Genomic DNA, 19474 nt, shown 5'->3' with positions numbered 1-19474 from the left:
AGTGTTGCCAAATTGGGTGGTTTTTCTCTCAGTGGGCCAACTTTTCATTTGATTGGGAGGTTAAATGGTTCTGGGCTGTTTGTAGTTTTAGCTATTGAAAAGTTCGGCTATATTCCAGTGAACGGTTGTGAGGCAACAGTGCTGCATGAGGTGAAAGAGACAGGTGCACCCCGCCGTGCAGGCAAAACAGGAAGTTAGTTATTGTTGTTTGGCCTACTGATGTTTATCAACATGATCAGCAGTTGCAATAATGAAACACAGCTAATGGTGAAAATTAAGGTACATTAAACCTCTTAGCATCCAACTGTCATTTACATTTAAAAAATGCACTCATTCTTCGAGTCCCCACTCAACACGATGCACATATTCTTAGAATTACCATGACTCACAGGTGATTATCTGCAATGTCCATCACAGACAATTCTCCATATACTCACTTAGAAATTATTAAATTACCAAAAGATGCTCCTTGTAACTCTAAAACCTGCCTGTGAGTCATCGTGTTCTTAAGGTATCTTCAGTATTAAAGTAATCCAGTGATAGTTGTCTGTACATCCATGATTCATTGCAAACAGGAATTGCTAATAGCTGCAGGCCAACATTGTTTACAGCAGAACGTAAACGAATACAGGCTAAACAAATGCACTAAACTGTACTTTTTTCCTTTTCAATTTGTTATTGGTTCATAATTGTAAAAGCTGTTACATCTGTTCATATTTGTTACATCAGTTTAATGTACAGTTATCATGCTTCTGGGCTCTCTACTTATACCATTAGAAATGAATACAGTGCCACACTGCAAATAGGGTACATTGTAGTAATGGTCTTTATAGATAAGATATTACACTAGTAGTGAGGTTACGCCTTTAATAATGGACTGAAAACCCTGTCTCCAAAGTGGAGGTTAAAAATCAGGCTACTTTTATGATGATTGGCCCATTTGGTTTCAGTCAAAAATGATAGCAGTGTAGATCAGCCCAGTGATATCACACTTAATTCAAGACTGAAGTGTCAAAATTGATCTGTAAAGGGGAAAAAATTGTGCATTATTTCACTCCATTGGATCCTGGTTAAAGAAAAAAAAAAGAAGTACCAATACTAGATTAAATGTATTGTTGAAATGGAATTTTTTTTCAGTGTGTGTGTGTAGAGGCAGTGGTCCGGCTAGGTCTTATCACAGCGTTGGGATTCATGCTGAGAGCAACATGCTGAGCTTCATCAGAATGTGTGGTGGCGTTGGCGTAGGCGTGTAGAGGCTGGTTAAACCACATCTCCACTGCAGCTCTCTCTTTTCCTCACTCAGCTTCTGTTTGTTAGGTTTTCTGTTCCCACCCCTCCCTCTCTCGCTCTCCTTCTCTGCCTTCAATTCAATACACTTCAGTTCATTTAGCCTTTGTTCAATCAATTAGTCCAACTGAAGTATTTTTCCAGACAAAAAACAGCCATTAACTTGACAAAGAAACACACAGTATGAGTTAGTCAAGTGTTCCAGCTGCTACGTGACAGAAAAACATGAAAAATATATTGTAAAGAGCAATTAGAAACAGTGAAAGACATTATTGATGTAAACTTGCCGAGAGAGACAGAGAAAACCATTTTCAATTTGAGACGCACTTAGTAAAGCAGTTATGTGAGAATCATCTAAAATCAGCAAGTAGAGAGAGCTTCAGTCTGGCAGCCATATTGGAGGTCATCAGCTCTTGGAAACACTTTGCAGCTCATAGTGCTGTTTGGTCACTTAGCTTGCAGGTTAATTGGCTAATTGGCAACACCAAACAAACCAGCAGCTTCCTCAGTTTGGACACAAATTTATTTTTTCAGATGGTTGACTTTTTAATTAATGACAAACATCCTGGACAATTATTTGCATGTAGCATTTAAACCAGTGACAGCAGTGCATTTATGATTGCACAGGCGTGCTGTTAAAAATAAACAGTAAATGTTATTAGTATACTGTATATGAGTTTCTGTTTGATTCCAGCCTTTTGAATTGCTGTCCACAACTCAACTCTTTCAGCTATTCAAATGAAGATGAATAATGTGGTGAAAATGGGATGCGAAACCAGTCTGTAATTGGGTGGAAAAAGAAAACATGGCCTACCTTCCACCTGATGTGCTCAAGACTTGCCTGGCCTGCAGTCTTGACGCAAGAGTATTTCTGTTTGTCTTCTCTTGATGTAAACAGTTTGGCTTTTATTTCATGGGTAAAAAGATGAAAGGCAAACTTCAAAATTGTTCCACAGTCCAAAAACAACAAATCAAACAATTCTCTCTGCGGGATTGCCTCAGGGTAACACAGCTCACTATCTTCACAGTTGTCTTGTTCCCTGTCTTGGTTGTAAACCTTTATATTTTGTTATTTTAACAAAACACAAAACTTTCTCCATCATTTGTTACCTGGCATCCTCCAGATAATATGGCTAATAACAAGTTTAATGAATGAAAGAATTCAGACACCATCGTTTTATCAACACTTTATTGTGTTGTGTTTGCCCATCAATCTACAAAAAAAAAAAAAACTAAAATCTTATTTATAAAAATATTCACATCCTTTGCTATAGCAGTCCAAATTGTGACCAGGTGCATCCCGTTTGCTTCAGTTATTCAAGAGCTGTATCAAGAACTTGGTTGGAGTCCATCTGCAGTGAATTGAATTGGTTGGACATAGTTTAGAAAGACACACACCTGTGTGTATAAGGTTCCACAATTGAAACTACATGCCAGGAATAAATAAGCTTTGAAGTCCAAGGAGCTCTCTGTAGACCTCTGTGATAGAATTGTGGTGATTGGTAGATCAGGGCAAGGATATAAAAAGCTTTGAATGTTCCCTGGAGAACAGTGGCCTCAATAATTGTGAAATGGAAGAAGTTAAGAACCACCAGGACTCTTCTGGAGTTGGCCACCCAGCCAAACTGAGTAACCAGGCAAGAAGGGCCAGGACCAAAAACTTTAACAGAGCCTCAGAAGAGCCTCAGAGGATGGGAGAACCTGTGAGAAGGAGGACCATCTTAGCAGCACTCCATCAATCAGGCCCTTACAGCAGAGAGATGAAAGCCACTGTGAGTAAAAGGTACATGACAGCCTGCAAAACATCATTTAAGGGACTGTGAAACATGAGGAAAAAGATTCTCACGTCTGATGGGACGAAAAGTGAACCCTTTGAACAGAACTCCAAACACTATGTCTGGCGAGCACCAGGCACTGCTCATCACTTGACTGATACCATCCCTATAGTGAAATATGGTGGTGACAGCGTCATGCTACAAGGGTGCATCTCAGTGGCAGGGACAGAGAGACTGGTCAGAATTTAGGGACGGGTGAATGCAGACAAATATAGCGTGGTCCTCGAAGAAAACCAGAGTGCATACAACCTGAGACTGGGGCGACAGTTCATTTTTCAGCACGACAGTTACCCAAAGCAAATAACCAAGACTAAGCTGGAGTTTCCTCAGGGCAAGTCTCTGACTGTTCTGAGTGACCCAGCCAAAACCAAGACTTCTGTGAAGAGACCTGAAAGATGGCAGTTCACAGATGCTTCCCATCCACTCTGACTGAGCTTGAGAGGATCTGGAATGAATAAACTATACAAAACCAGGTGTGTAAAGCTTGTACAGACTCTGTACCCAGAAAGAATACTTTTGTAAATGACAGATGGTCATTATGGGTTATTGAGTGTACATTGATGGGCAAAAATTGCAGTTTTACCCATTTGAAATTAAATCTACAGCACAATGAAGTGCATAAAGCGAAAGGGCCTGAATATTTTTTGAAGCCACTGTGTGTCAATACCAGGCTATGTAATCTCTTCCAGATTAGAAGGTACCAGTTTCACGATGAATGCTAGTGAGATTGCGTTTGTAGTCAACACAGACAAAGTTGAACATTTCTGTATTTACAACAGTACATTTACTGTATTTTATTTTTGTGATAACTGTATGCACTGGTGATGCTTTTGAGTACAGAGTGTGCCATGACAAGATCAAATGTTCAGGAAACACTCTTCACTCCAACTGACCTTCATGATGGTGACTTATCTGCAAAGCTTTCAGGAGATGTAAAACATGGTAGAGATGTGCAGTACATCAATGCCCTCTACTCAGTTCAGGATTAAAAATGTAAAGGGCTTAATTAAGTTTGTTAAAATTGGGACTAACTTTAACATGGCTGCCTTAATAAACACTGAATAAATTGGCGGAAGCATTAAACTCTAGCTATATTTTACTTTATATTTTACTCTATCCTCGTTTCTCTCACACTGTGTCAGAAATTGCTTCATCTTCTCATCTCTCTCTCTCCGTGTCTCTCTGTCTCTCTCTCTTTCTGCAGATGTGATCCACACTGTGGGGCCGATTGCACAAGGAGGAGTCGGAGAGGAGGAAAGGAAAGCTCTGAGGTTGTGCTACAAGAACAGCCTGAAAACAGCCACAGAAAATGCCGCACGTTCTGTGGTGAGAACGGAGGGATGAGATGAAGGGATGGTAGAAGCTGGAGATGATTGATGGGACAAAAAACAAGGCAGGAAAAACAAAGAATCAAGACTTAGTGAGTTGTTTTTTTGTTGTAGAGAGAACAAAGGAGAGCAGAGGACCTGAGCGATTTGGGTAAAAGAGAGAGAAGGGTAAAGGAAAGAAACTGCTGAAGACTAGGGTACACAAAAGAAAGAAAGCAAAAAAGACGGACAGACTGGAGGCAAGTGAAGGCGGAAAGGAGGAAAAAAGAGAGGTACTGCAGTTAGAACAGTGATTCTATAGTTAAAAAATAAATCTGAGCTCAGAGAGGAAGGTTATCAAATAAAGATTTTTCAAAGTAAACTACATTCAATCTGAGATAGACAGAGGGAGGGAAAAGGAGCTGCAGGTAGGAGCGTTGACTTGTAAGAAGGTTTTATGAAACACACCAGGCAGGAGGTTTCACAACAGAACCAGGTGTTAAAGTCAAAGAAAAACACCAAAGCAACATGAAAATAAAGTCAGAGGTACGATAGAAGAAAACACTCATGGAGGGTGTGGGAAGATAAGGACTGAACATTTAGAGTCTCTGTTCTCAAGAGTAGAATTTAAAACAAAATTACATCTGACTAGCTGCAAACAATTAGTATTTTTTAAACTACAATTACAGCATGTATTGTTTTCTTTTACATCCATACATTTTGTATTTGTGTACCACTTATACCTTCATAAAGGATACAGTATACCTAGAGACATGCTGACAGTGATATCAGTGAAATCAGGTGTTATTGTAGAGTAAAAGCAGATCATTCTGCAACCAAAACTGCAAATTTATGACCAAACATTTGACATTTGTTGTGCTGACTTTGTGCAGGTTGGTCAACCAAACGTGTTCATATTTTTTAACCTCATTTGAACCCAGCAACAGTGTTGCGTGTTTTCTCAAAGTCCTTTGTTATTGGTTCACTTCCTTCAATTTTATATGTTTACCTTTCGTCTTGAGAGCTTGTGAGTCTTGTCTGCTCACACCCTGAGTTGTCAGCTCTGCAATCTGGATACATCAACAGATCTGGAGACGCAGGGAGCATCCTGGCATCTGCTTGCACTTCCATGTTTGACAGCAGTTTGAGAATCTGCCAGATTTTATTTAGTTTGAAGTTTACTGGCCGCTTGACTCAACTCAGAACCAGGGATGTGGCGTGAACCTGCCAGACATGGATTTGAAGGACTTAAAGTTACAATCCTTCAGAGTTTCATTATGCAAAGCCCCATTTTGATACTGTTAAGCCATTCAGTGTATTTAGATTCTACAGATGTCTCTCTGTTTTGTAGTCTTCATTGTTACTGGTGCAGTCTCACTTTCCCAAGCAGGTTTTAAATTACCGACTCATCCACAAGGGATTCACAGCAAACAGTGCATGAGTATACTTAAATGTTACTGTCTGTAATTTTATCTAATTGATAGAAGCTGTCTAATCTACTCATGCCTCTTCTAGACCCATATCATCTTAGGTTACTGCTAATGCAAACTGAACATTTCTTACTACTGCTGCTGCTTCACACTAAAGTGTAGGCTCACATCTTTCCTTGCCCACACGTACAAAGGTTATTTCTATTTGTGCTGTTTTTGTTCTTACTTTTGATGTTAATAGTAACAAAGAAAAAAGAATTTGGTACTAAAACGACTTTAAGTTTGGAAGACACCCACTTGATTTGGCTAATTCAGACAGCTAGAGCCTTATATTAGCTTTGGCTGAACTGAAAATAATTGAAATTGCTTCAAGAAGAGATCTTTTTGCAGCCAGTAAGTATAGCATTATAATTAAAGCAAGCAATTAAACTAATTAAAGCAATTAGAGTGACCAGCAGTGCTTTCAATGTACATTAGGACATGTGAGGACATGTGAGTTTTTAAACTCAAGTTTTTAGGGGACTTTTTATGGTTTTATTATATAGAGAGGATAGAGAGATGACAGGAAACAAGGGATCGAGAGATGCAACAAAAGTCTTAGATTCAAACCAGGGCCGTTGTGGTTCATGGCCACTGTCTTAACCCCTAATAGAATAATTTTACAACAGTAAACAGGGGAAAAAAACAATCTTTTAAACGCATCAACAGCCAAACACAAGTGGCTTTTATTATGGAATGACCACAGTGAGCTGTTAGATGAGGAGCTGCAGGCGACAGGCTCGTACTGCCATTTTCGAGAAAGAGCACCCTCCAACATGTTGTTGTCAGTTGTTGTTTTTCCATCCTACATATATCATTTTGAATGTAACTCTGGCACTTGTGTTGTAAAACCAGATTTGCTGTTACCAAACAAAACCACCAGCGTCACCAGTTCAACCAGAACTAAAATGGTATAGGTTATAACTTTTTTTGTTACTAAATTATAATAACACAGAGCGTATGAGTGATTGTTTTCCTCTGTGATGGTCATCATACCCACCTTTGGCATTACTATAATCATGCCTGGTTAGCAGTGCTGGCACTGCTCTAACAGAGGAAGGAAGTCTTCCAATGCTGAGCCTCCCCAACAAAGGATAATCAACAGAAAGTCAGATGGAGAAAAACGGGCTGCCATAAAAAACAATCAGGAAAAAGATACCATCAAGATCCAGCAGAGCGTGATTTCTGTGCACTAGTGTGTGTGTATGTGTGTGAGAGAGAGAGAAGACAGCAGGCTATTATGTGATCAGCAACAGACTGTAACCACTTTGTTTGCCATCTTTACTCTGCAGGCTTTCCCTTGCATCTCCACTGGAATCTACGGTCAGTGTCTGTGTTTATGTGTGTCTCCTCTTAAAACAGAACAAATGCATGACATGTTTATCCTTTGAGTTATGTGTGTATGTGTGTGTGTGTGTGTGTGTGTGTGTGTGTGTGAGTGAGTTGTAACTTCAAGTGTTTATTATTTGTCTTTATATGCACCTTTGTTTTGTTTTTGTTTTTTTCCTTTTGGAGTGAGACAGAAAATCCATTTTCATCCATTGACAACAACAGTATATCAGTGTGTCTCGCTCTCACTGCCTGTGTTTTCCATCACGTGCCTGTTTCCAGTATCAGTCTTTCTGTTTAACCAGAGTGCTGAGCTGCTCTGTGCCACTTGTCACATTATCTCCTGCAGCCCAGAGGTGGTTCTCAGATTAAGGCCTTGGATTAAGACCGGCAGATTAAGATAGATTAGGCCGGAGATTGTGTCAGATCGACTGTAATCCCCCTTCACACTGGCAGGAGAGAGAGTTAAGGATAGTGCTTAAACACTCCCTGGGGTTGGTTTGGGTGTGAGGGCCGGTTGTCGACACTTCTCTCCCATGGCTAGAAAGAGGAAAAGGCCAAAGTTCTGATTGACTCAGTGAATTATCCGTGTCTTCCTCTCTGTTGCGCCTGTTTCTCCAAGTTTCTCTCTTCTCTTTCCTCTGGAGTGTAGCAGTAAGGGAGCTGGGAGAATAACAAAAAGTTACTGAATTTTACCAAATAAAAGCAATTTTTAAACTCTGTATCTACAAGTAGATGGACAGAAAGAGGGCACACCTGCTTTGATCGTTGTCTTTTTAAGATTATTTTAACAGAACTTGCAGCTGTGAAAAATAACATGTCCAACAATGTCTTTCTTGGCTCATTTTTAAAGAGGAAAGACACAAGAATAGTTTGGGGTTTTACAGGTTGAGCTACGACAGTGCTGCCGTTGTACTCGTCACTTTTTCACTCACTTCACTGGGATGTGATGAAATTGAAATATAAGGTAGCGGCAGTGCCAAAACAGCTTCCAGCAAGTTACAGTAGCAGTTTTTGAATAATGCTACAGATGACCTGTGTGATTTAAGCTGGATTTGAAGCACCAAAAGACAAATCTATTTTAAAGAAACTGAGAAACTTTCAGTGGAGAAAAATGTCACCAATGTGTCTGACTTTACAGACAGTAGTTAGAAAAATAAATATCTGCTCTTCATGGCCTTGCACAGCGACAGAGGTGTTTTCAATCATTCTATCTGATTAGACCTTGTTATAGTTCAGGTGGGCAGACCTCTGCTGTGAATTATGTGAGGTCATTTACTTTACTAATAAGAGTATTTAATATGTTTTGGTCAGAATAATTGCTGCCTTGATTACTTTCAGTAGCAACTTTTTTTTTCAGTCCAGAAAAGGTTATGTTGTAATGCTACACAGGAGTTGTTGTAGGTGGTCAGGACACACGTGGTCGAGTGCGTGTGACTAAAACTCTTTGGTTAAGGTTGAGGAGAGGTCACAGTTTTGATTAAATGTTAAAAAATAAACACATCCTATCTTATGCCCCAAGTCACTGTTGACTTTTTAAATATTTAATCAAGACCATGATATTTTCTTAACATTCAGCAGGTGCAACTTTAACATATCCATAAAAAAGAACAGAAGAAAAAGAAATACGATGACCGTAAACATTTAGCTGATTTACTCATTATTAGCTTTTAGCAATTTAGCAAATTTATTCCTTAAAATCATTCCCTCATTTTGTTCTCATTCAAAACATATTTGCCTTTTGAATTAATAGTCTGTGATTGGAATTTCTAGAAGGTAATAGAAGAGAGAAGTGGGTGTCACAGTTGATGCAGACACACACACAGTTGTGAGAATGGGCAAATTAGTAAAAAACACCTGTGTAGGTGGACCATGGGTGTGCAGAGGCTTTAAAGCTCACTCAGTTAAACACCTATTTGCTTGATAAACTTTTCTATTTGATTAAAATTTTAATCAAATTTTGCTATTTTTCCCATCAAGCAATAAAGTGGTTTATATTAGAAACCATAGTTATGTTACATCCCTTGCAGTGTGAATACAGCATGTGTTTGTTCTGACGCTACACTGACACATTACATTGTTCAGTGCTAATTTGCACCTCCATGTATTCCCCCATGTTCTGATGTTGAACCCTCTCTCTTGATGCATGGAACAATCACTGCATAATCACACAGTGTGTGTTTGTTTGGGCTGAGCAGTTTGGCCAGATGAAGAACCTTCATTGCCTTTGTGTTGCTCCTCCAGCAGCGAGGATAATTTTCAAGCGGTGAAAGGTCTCGGCAGCTGAATGAATATAGAAGAAGCACTGTAGTCTTTCTCCATCTGTCTCCTCGTAAACCAACAAGTGTGTTGTGTCTGTATCTCACTGGAATAGGCGAGTCAGGATGAGAGGGAGTGAGAAAACACAGAACACAGGGTGTTAGAATAGTGGAAAGAAGAACAGATACCTGTCTGGAAAATTTAAAAAAAAAATACAGTGAAGACAACGACCTAAAGCAAACACACAGATCTGTCACTGCACCTGTTCCTGCAAATTGTGTGTATATTTTTGATGCTGTGTGTTTGTGTAGGTTACCCACCTGAACAGGCTGTGCACGAGGCGTTAGCGACGGTGAGGGAGTATCTGGATGCACATCATGACAAGGTGAGTGTGTGTGTGTGTGTGTGTGTGTGTCTCTGTGTGTTTTTGTCTGCATGATTGGCAATTTTTCCCTACCATTTCCTCTAGGTATTATTCCTTTCACAGCTGTTGTTTTTGTTTTCTGGTGAGAGTGAGGATAAGGGTGTATTGAGAAAACACATACACGCACACACACAGTGACACGCATACGCACAAGCATACATTTAAACACACACTCCCAAGTTCTGGCTCTCATGCTCATGGCCAAGTCTGTGTTTTAATTAGCTCCTTGCGGGACTAAACCCGACTAACACAAACACACGTGCACACTCGTACACGCACACACACTTTCTCTCCGGAGAAACAGCGAGCAGAGAAAAGACAAAATGATGGAATAGATGACTGGAGGGGAGGGACAGAGGGGGGAGAGGGGGTGATGGGAGATTGGAACAAAGAGGAAACTTTCCAATCAGTCGTTTACATGCTCAAAACTCTCCTCCCCTCTTCCTCCCTCACTTCGTAGGTCTCCTCCTACTCCTCTTCTTTTCAGTCTTTCTCTCCCTCTGTAACCACTGTGCTGTATCACCTCCCAGAGAGGGTGTTGACGATGTTATTGTTAGCGCTGATGTCTCCAGAGTCTCTGTAGCAATACCAGTCGACTGATGCCATCAGCTGCTCCGAGCTCAACAAGCAAACATTAAACATTACATGTCTCACCACAGAGGACAACAGTCAACAAGCCTTAAACGGCTGAAAGTGAGACCAGAAAGCCAAATCAGTGAGATATTTATTTACATTCTGCCCAGAAATAGTTCCACTGTGTGTTTTTTTAAGGGGGGGGGGGGGTTTTATTGTAAACAAATGAGATTGTGAGACCCAGTTTATTTGCATACATATAAAGATAGAGTGTTCACCAGAGGAAATTGAGTTTACTCTTTAATTGAACTGCCTCCATTTTTACATTTTTTACAGTGTGTTTTGTTGGACTTGCTCTGGCTCGGAGTGCTGTGGTGTAGAAAATGAAACTGAAAATTGCAGACACACTGAGACACAAAGTGGACTCAAGACATCGGGGCACAGTGCCAATATGCTGCATTAAATGTAATAATAAGAACATGAATCATTTATTTGTAAAACATCAACTAAGCGTTACAAAATGTTGCAAGAAAGTCTTACCCAAGCTAGCTCTTACTGTAAGTCTGTAAAACATTAGAGTCAAAGTTGACCAGAGAGTTTCGACAAAAGTGTATATAACATTTGAGAAAACAGTCTCACAATAAGGTCCATTTTCTAGTTGTTGTGGATCACATCACATGATCTTCCTCACACCCCCAAGGTTACTGTTGCTACGCCTGTGAAACCTTTTGTTCTTTCACAGCACAATTACAGTTCATTGTTATCATTATTATCATGATAATAATAATGATGATTATAGTAACAGCTGGGGTTGCTGGAGTGTAAACCTCCCCAAATCCAGCAAAGAGCCACAGCCTAAACTCTGGTACCATCATAATACAAGTGGGTAAATACAGCACAATGGTTGTTTTGGTTATGGCAGAGCTTTTTTTTTTTAACTGCACAAACTATTAGTTCTCTTGACCTTGGAAATGCTCAGTTACTACTGTAGGCAGAAAGCTAGTTAGCTGCACATGCCTGAGTTTCCAGTTTACATTAAGTAGCAGATAAAGACACTGCTGCATTAACACCTTGTGTTTGTGGTTTTAGAAAGGCAAAAAACATCACCACCTTCAAAACTCTTTCAACTCTTTTGCTTGCTAAATATTGCTAAGCTATGATTGGACACTCACTGTTCAGGGGAGAAGTTTAGCAAACAGTCAATTATGGATGTTCAAACTGAGCTTGACCTTTGAACCTAAGTCCTAAAAGGGCTCAGAAAACATGGACAAATGGACCTTGTGGTGAGATTGTTGTTGTGAGATTGTCTAGAAAGAACTATGAGCCTCAGTTTGTTTGAAAACCAAAACTTTGAAACCCATTTTATTTAACACTTATTATATGCGAACTAAAAGCCTGTCAAATACAGTATCACATGTCTGGATGCTTATGTAAGTTTTCATGGGGCTTAATGTTTGTAAAGTCTGCTGGTATCAGGGTGTTCTCCACAGCAGGTCACTGAGTACAAAGTGAACCATGCAAGATGTGAAAAATAAACTCTGCTGCAGACAGATTTTCTGTTTGAGAAGGGAATATTTACAGGCTCTGTGCTTCCCTTAAAGACAGGCACTTCTGAGAGAGCCCATTACATTCACTTGATGTTATTGTTAGCTTTAGCATCTCCAGGGTCTCTGTTGCAATAGTACCAAAATGAGCTCCCCACCGCTCCCATTTTCTGGAGGCCATTTTGCATCTCTCCTCACAAGCATTTGCCTTAATTTGAATGAGGGAGGCTGCAAAATGGCGCAAGTGGAGGCAACTCGGTGTGGAGGTTAGAGATTTCGAACCTTAGCCCAGGGGATGTAGTTACTTACTGCACATTTCCATATCTTCCCTTTTAGCCTCCATTCAAATCCTGGCAAGTGATGGTAATTGTGCAACAAGCTGGGACTGAGAAACACGGGCTTTGGGCTAGCATGCTGCTGAAATGTCTGTCTTTGAAAGCAATGAGACTTAAACTCCCACGCCACAAAGAAAGTGATAGAAACAGCCCGGCTGTAAATTGCACTACCTCACCCAGAACGGAAAAATCAAAACCTTTGTAGAGACGTTAGGTTGGTTTTAAAGTCTGTCAGAGTCTCAGAAATAAGACATTACAGCAGAGTTTATATCTATGGAAGTACTTTTTACTGTAGCTACTGTAACTTTAATCATTAGACTGCACAGAGTGCTATATACTGTACTGTATGTCCAGATATACAGAACATATTGTAAATATTATAGACTGCAGAGCCAGGATCGAAAGAACATAAGAGCACAGAGCATAAAGATTGTTTATTGTCAGAAAATAGCTGCACTCACTCGACCAGTGTCTTAATATTATTTGAAAGCTATTATGTTTATGACTTTCTCTGTGTGTGTGTGTGTGTGTGTGTGTGTAATTGTGGACAGAGTTTGGTGCCATGAGTCTGGATTGAGTCGACTACTGTTTGTTTCTCACACACTAATGAGAGAAACTGAGGATCTAGTGCCAAATACACACACACACACACACACATACACATACACACACACAAAGTTGCTTTTCTCTCCACTGCACACACACACCCATAGACACACTTGCACAATACAAGTACTTGTAGACCTACACAGAACTCCTTCCTCTGTCTAACCTCTTTTTTTTCATTTTCTCTCTCTGTCACACAGACACACACACACAGACACACACACACAGACACACTCGCTCTCGCCAGCACTCTGTCCCCAGCAAGCAGTGTAATAAGTGCTGTGCTGTGGCATGATCATAATAGAGAGCTAATAGGGGAGTAATGGACTGGTGCATTAGCTGCATTCTCCTGATATCGCCGCCGCACAATGTCACACACTGTTACATTGTTCCCCCCTCCCTGCTATTGATGAATTCACAGTTATTGCATATGCTTGTAATAAAGGTCATTGTATATGTGTGTGTGTGTGTGTGTGTGTGCGTGTGCACGTGTGTGTCAGCTGGACAGAGTCATCTTCTGTGTGTTCTTGCCGACGGATAAGGAGCTGTATCTGCAGAACCTCCCGCTCTACTTCCCTGCTGGTGAGTTGTCGTTCTCCTTCACACACACACACACACACACACACTCGCACTCCCGTACAGACACACACACACACTCTCGCCTATATACAGTGATGACAGCTCAGCCCAGCTCAATTTAGCTACACACACAAATAGAGACGCACACAGCGGTGTGATAAATACTCTGTATCATCCACTGTGTGCTATTTGCACATTCAGTACAAATAGCACACAGTGCTAGGCCATTAGACACATACTACTGTGTGTGTATATATAGCACACTTAATTGTGTTTAATTACAGTAAATAAACATTACTGCATACACACACAAACACACACACATATGCATACAAGCATGCAGTGACATATTTAAAAAGTCAAATACATATGAACATGACAGTTCATCTGATGCATATGTTGGACTTTTCTTTAGTTGGCAATCAGAGAAGCTGGCTTATTATTACACTTGTGAATTTATTTATTTAATCAATTTAGTTCATTAGAACATAAATGCCTGTGGCTGATAATAATTGTCTTAAGACTGTGTCAAATGCATGTTATGTTGTGGAATAATTTCAGTGAGAGAAAACAAGATGTGATCTACAAAGTAAAAATTTGACAGTTCTCACTTTCCTTTTCTGACACATCTGTTAGAACAGCCATTCATGTATTTCATGAGATCCAAAAACAAAACAACGTACAATCCACACAACCAGCTTGAGGTACTCAATTAGGACTTAAGGAATAGCTAAACATTTGGGGAAATACACTTATTTATTTTAACAGTAACCTCGTGTCAGTGTGTTAAATACAGAGCTGGACTCAGGACATTGATAGCCTTCCTTAAAAAAAATCCACCAGGACCTTTAAAGCTCATTAATGTATCTGTTTTTTAATGTGTTCACAAACACTACCACACTTAACAACTTTATACTTAGCCACTGTGTGTAAATGTGTAAATGCATGTGTTAGAGAGCATTGATCTGTAAGGGTGAGGGGACATCATGAGTGTGTTTTTGTCTTGTTTAGAGTCCATCCATGTGTTGGTGTTAATTTATGGATAGGCCTTTAGATAGCTATTTAAACTTTTATTTACACAACAAAAGTGCTAAAGTTGTTCCTCCTCTGAAGATGTTTAGTCGTTACCAGAAACCTTCAGGTGCGTCACCACCACCCTCTGGACTGGAGTAGGATCAACACTGATTGACATGTAGCTCAGGAAAACCTACATGGATGAAATTAGATTTGTAATCAGGCTGACGACCCATAAACACTGAGTCCAGTCACAGATGAAGTGAATAACATTGGTTGTCTTGTAACAGTGGCAAATGTCATGGTCTGGGATGTATTATTAGGCCTTAAATGAACAGTTGGTTCTCATGGTCAGTGAATTGGATGTGGGAGAAATGGACAGATGCAAAGACCTAAGTGACTTTGACAAGAGCCACCTAGCAAACACTAACATCTTGGTGCCCGGCACCACGGAGCACAGACGTGGTGGCCAACAGCATATTAGGCAGGTGGTGAATGACATTACACCTGGATTTTTATCAGCGTTTGAGACACCTGAAGTGAAGAGTGTGGATGGGGAAACTCTGAGGACCAGACTGAGGGAAGCTATTAACAATCACTACACTCAGCTGTTGTTCTTATCATCTCACTCTCAGGATGAGAGCAAAAAAGTGTGTTTCTCAAGATGCTGAACTATTCTTTGACAGTGTTAGGACCTTATTGGGGGAAGGGAGTGACCAAAACATGTGCAGAGTCCTCATGTTTGTGTGTGTCTGTGTGTGTGCGCGTCATTTTCCAATTTCAATTTTTGAAAGTTGATTCTTACCCAGTCATCTGTGTTTTGCTTTCATTTCTGTGTTCACTCCTTCAGCGTGACCAATGACAGCAGCTTATTGTTCAGGTAACCAACACAGTGTGTGCAACATGTGTAGTCTGCTCTATTAAGAGGAATCATTTCCTTTAGTTTGTAGATGGACATCCTTAACCCTGTGTGAAATGTAAATTATTTGTCCTAGAGGGAAACCCTGGCATTTCCTCCAACCAGCACTTGTCATATTCTCAGAGTAAATTGTTTTTGCACTGCAGTTAAATGAAAATGGCTTTTTGCATTCTGTTCATTCCTGAACAAAAGTAATGGGCACTGCTGGCCTCAAGCTGGCTAGTTTACAAACTTTTGCTGAGGAAGAACATGTTAATAGTGTTTCCCTCTGAAGCTGAAAAGCGTCTGGTTTAAATGAAAAAAGAAATAACACATTTTAAGCCTCCAAGGTTCCTCCTTTCATTTGCAAGCTGTGTCTCACCTGCTTTTGAAAATAGTCTAAAATGAAAACAGTGTATCATCATTGCAGATTGATCTGTGTGGTTAAATGAAGTTTGGTAAATACGTAAATTTTATGTTGGCTTGAGCTGTGACATGATGACTTCACCCATTTGTTTTGATTACACTCGTGATTGATAGTGTTATAATGCCAAGCAGTCTGGGCTCCTAAGCATGATCAGTCATTCACTCAATTATTCAAATTAAGCATTGGTATTACAACTGCAGCCATAACCTCTAATGTCTTGCTTTACCACTGCTATAAATCAAACTCACCTCTCGCCTCCAGAGCGTTTTGAGAGAGAGGTCTCAGCCATCTCGTGCTCTCTGCTTTCGTAAAGCAGTTTTTTTTGTTTGTTTTTTTCCCCCTCATATGGCTTGGCACACAGCTGCTGCCACAGCAACAAAACAATCAGAAAGTTGCTGAGGAGAAATTCTACAAATGTCCGCCTCCACAGGTTTGTCTAATTTGGTCAAAATCTTACATTTACCTGAATTATTCAGACAGAGCAGGGTCACTCAAACTCATACTCACAGCACACAGCAGGATATTGGCAGTGTAAATAACTGTGGACCTGAATCAGTCCCTTTACAATCTGCCTCTGTCTGTGACCTTATAAAGCAATTACAATAATCAGACTTTATTCATTTTAATAAATGAGTTACGTGACAAATAATAGTAGTGATAAATTAACTGAAATGAGAAAAAAAATTACACCAAAGATTAACAAAGAGACAATCCCTCACTCACTCTTTTGACAACAACAACGATGAAGGGGGAAAAAAGCTAATGCAGTGAAGCAGGGTTGACACTGAGACCAGAACAGGGAGTGTTGTGTTTAATTTAAAAGGAGAGGAGAAATTTCATGGTGCAACAGAGAAATGCCCCCAGGGTTTGAATATATCACTCAGTACGGCATTAATATGCATGCTGCTTAACAGTTCATGGCAACATGTATATACAGTATACAGTGACATTTAATATAATTTTCTTACCTTTACAATTCAGAGAATGTTTTAAGAGTGCTTAGCCAAAACAGCAGCAGACAGTTTTACATAAAAAAACAAAAACACTTTAAGACATAAGACAAGATAAAAACATACCATAAACTGAGGATTTAAAGTATTTCACTTCTATGCCCCAACAGACAAGGAGTTAAAGAGGAGAAGGAGAGAAAAGAGGAGCAGCCTATTAAAAATAAGAGCAGAATCCAATCAACTTTGCAGCCATATCTCTCACATAAGCTTTAAACTCAGACACTGGGTTAAGAGTCTTAATTTTTTGATCTTTTTGCAGACAGAAGTGGCCGATACCAGGGAGGATTTCTCTCTCATTTCGCTGCAGGCCTCGGGGAAGATCAGATGCTAAAAATAATGGGATCTCAAACAGTGGTGCCCCTGTACTCTTTACTTTATACAAAACCTAAATACAGTATGAAGTTTACCAAGGAGCGTTTTTTAGATAAAAAAAATGTCTCAATGAGTGAGAAAAAGCACCAACACAATACAGTGGATATAAAAAGTCCACTGTCCATGGTTTTGTGATGTGATAAAGTGAAACCAAGATAAATAACTTTACCTTATAACACTGTCAATCACGTACTTATTAAAGATGTAGATGGAGCAGTAGATGATTTCTGTTAAAGTCACAGTCTGCACATATTCTCTCCTTGAGTGGAAACTTAAAGAAAATTCATCTCTGCCAGAATTTAGCCAAACAAATATATTTGCATTTTACTAGATAAGCGCTTGATCACTTAAATCTGCATCAATATACATTATCACTAATGTTTTTGTCATTACAATGGTTTGAATTACTATGCATAATATTAAAGGTGCATCTTGTAGTGACAAACCCACAGAGAATTATTAGCTGCTCTACAGTGTTTTAACATCTAACACTGATAACCTGGTGAACATAGTGGAGCATTAAGCAGCAGATGTGTCAGATATTTCCCTCAGAAGGTGGTGGAGACCAAAAGCAGAGCTAAAAAGACAGTGAGTATTAGATTTGTATTCACTTGTGGCCAGACGCTGCTCTCCAAATACATATTAATGTTGCTCTGTGTTTATGTATGAATAACCATAATGCCATGATGATCTACAGGCTTTACATAATGCATAATATTAGCTTTAATTTCATGGTCTGGACTGTAAAGCTATTTTATATAATCAGTAACGAAGCATCCAGCTTTTTGAGTTGGAGGGTCTGTCTTCTTACCTCTGTGACGAGGCAAAAACTCAGCTTCTGCTCAACGTGCTCATCATCAACTCTTCACATGAAGCATGAAATCAGCACTTTCACATCTTCACACTGGGTCGGTTGACTAAAAAGAGGTTATTTTCCAAAAATGCAGGTGTGTTCCTTTAAAAAGTCTGTGCTAGCTGTTGGTGTCTTTCTCCTCTAATGGATGTGCAGCAGATTTTGTAGCAGCAGTGAGCGAGCAGTAGCGGTGCTTGGCTGGTAGATGGACCGGAACTGTCTGTCTGTGTGACAGAGCTGCTGCAGGCAGGCCTCCAAGTCTCCACTATAAACCTTATGTGTCTCCAACACCTGGCACTTCCCACACTGGCTGTCGGTTTGATGTGTATGTGCGTGTGTTTGCATGTTTTGAGTGTGTCTTTAGCAGTGTTGGACTGAGAGTGACTAATCCTCACTAACAGATCCCTCTGAAGCAACCAGACGCTCCAAAAGCCAAAACGCTATTAACCGCTGCTTGTCCGAGGTAAAATGCTCTCTTTCCTTGTTTTACAGTATGCCTGTTTTCTCTCTCAGCTCCCACAGAAGCCACTGTCAAGAGTAAACTGTGAGAGAGTGGATCTGTCAGATTTTGTTGCTGTGGATACACATCGCTACGCTCGACATCCATATTCCTCTTCCTCCGCCTTGCTTTCAACACAGATCAAGACCTTCTTCAGCCTGAAGATAACTCCTTAATGGAGTATTGCTTTTTTGAAGTGCACTCTGGCTCTTCTGCAGATACTGATTAGTTTCTCGGTTTTTCCCTCTAATAGTTGAGGTTAAGAGACGTATCAAGATGAAAGTGTGAAATTATGATGATGATTCTCATGAAAAATGGACTGTATGTACCTGAAGCTGCACTCTAACATGACCTTTATTCTTTGTGATCAGTGATAGCTTTGCATAAAGCTTATAACCTCCTGTGAGTTATATGTCCCATGTGCTTTTTGAATATTGGGATTTCACTGTGTGTGCATGTGTGTGAGACAATGAGCTTATTAATACAAATCACACAGGCTTCTGGTGTGTTTGTGTGTGTGTGTGTGTGTGTGTGTGTGTGTGAGAATTGATTATTTCTTTGGATGCAATACGAGTCAGTGAGCTGAGCGTCACAAGGGAACACTTCACATGAATATTTCCCTCCTTGTTTTCTCCCATCTGTATATGAAGGAAACAGAAAGAGGGACGTTGTTATCTGTCAGCAGTGGTGAAAAATAAATTTACTTAAGTACTGAACTTAAAGGGTATTTATATATGTAGATATTTTAATCTAAGACATCCAAGATTACTATCAACAGAATGTGAAGAAATATATATTGTGTTGCAGAGATAGCTACTGAAGTTAGCATGCTAACCAGCTAGCCCGGGCCCATC

At 39.9% G+C, this 19474-nt stretch overlaps 1 protein-coding gene across 2 annotated transcripts in view; it reads left to right on the top strand.

Moving 5' to 3' along the window:
* The window catches only part of macrod1 (mono-ADP ribosylhydrolase 1), a 104985-nt gene extending 85959 nt beyond the window's left edge, over positions 1 to 19026 (top strand). The window contains exons 6-11 of one of the 2 annotated variants that reach the window (XM_018660235.2): positions 4327 to 4448; positions 7191 to 7221; positions 9798 to 9871; positions 13469 to 13550; positions 15412 to 15441; positions 18635 to 19026. In XM_018660235.2, coding sequence (XP_018515751.1) covers positions 4327 to 4448; positions 7191 to 7221; positions 9798 to 9871; positions 13469 to 13550; positions 15412 to 15416 — 314 coding nt within the window. In that variant the 3' untranslated portion in view covers positions 15417 to 15441; positions 18635 to 19026. The remainder of the gene's footprint in view (positions 1 to 4326; positions 4449 to 7190; positions 7222 to 9797; positions 9872 to 13468; positions 13551 to 15411; positions 15442 to 18634) is intronic. The other variant, XM_018660234.2, reaches the window with a different exon arrangement.
* The last annotated feature ends 448 nt before the right edge of the window (positions 19027 to 19474 follow it).

Source organism: Lates calcarifer, linkage group LG8 (assembly GCF_001640805.2).
Source record: "Lates calcarifer isolate ASB-BC8 linkage group LG8, TLL_Latcal_v3, whole genome shotgun sequence".
Taxonomy (NCBI): Eukaryota; Metazoa; Chordata; class Actinopteri; family Centropomidae; genus Lates; species Lates calcarifer.
This window is presented reverse-complemented; position numbering and strand designations above follow the sequence as displayed.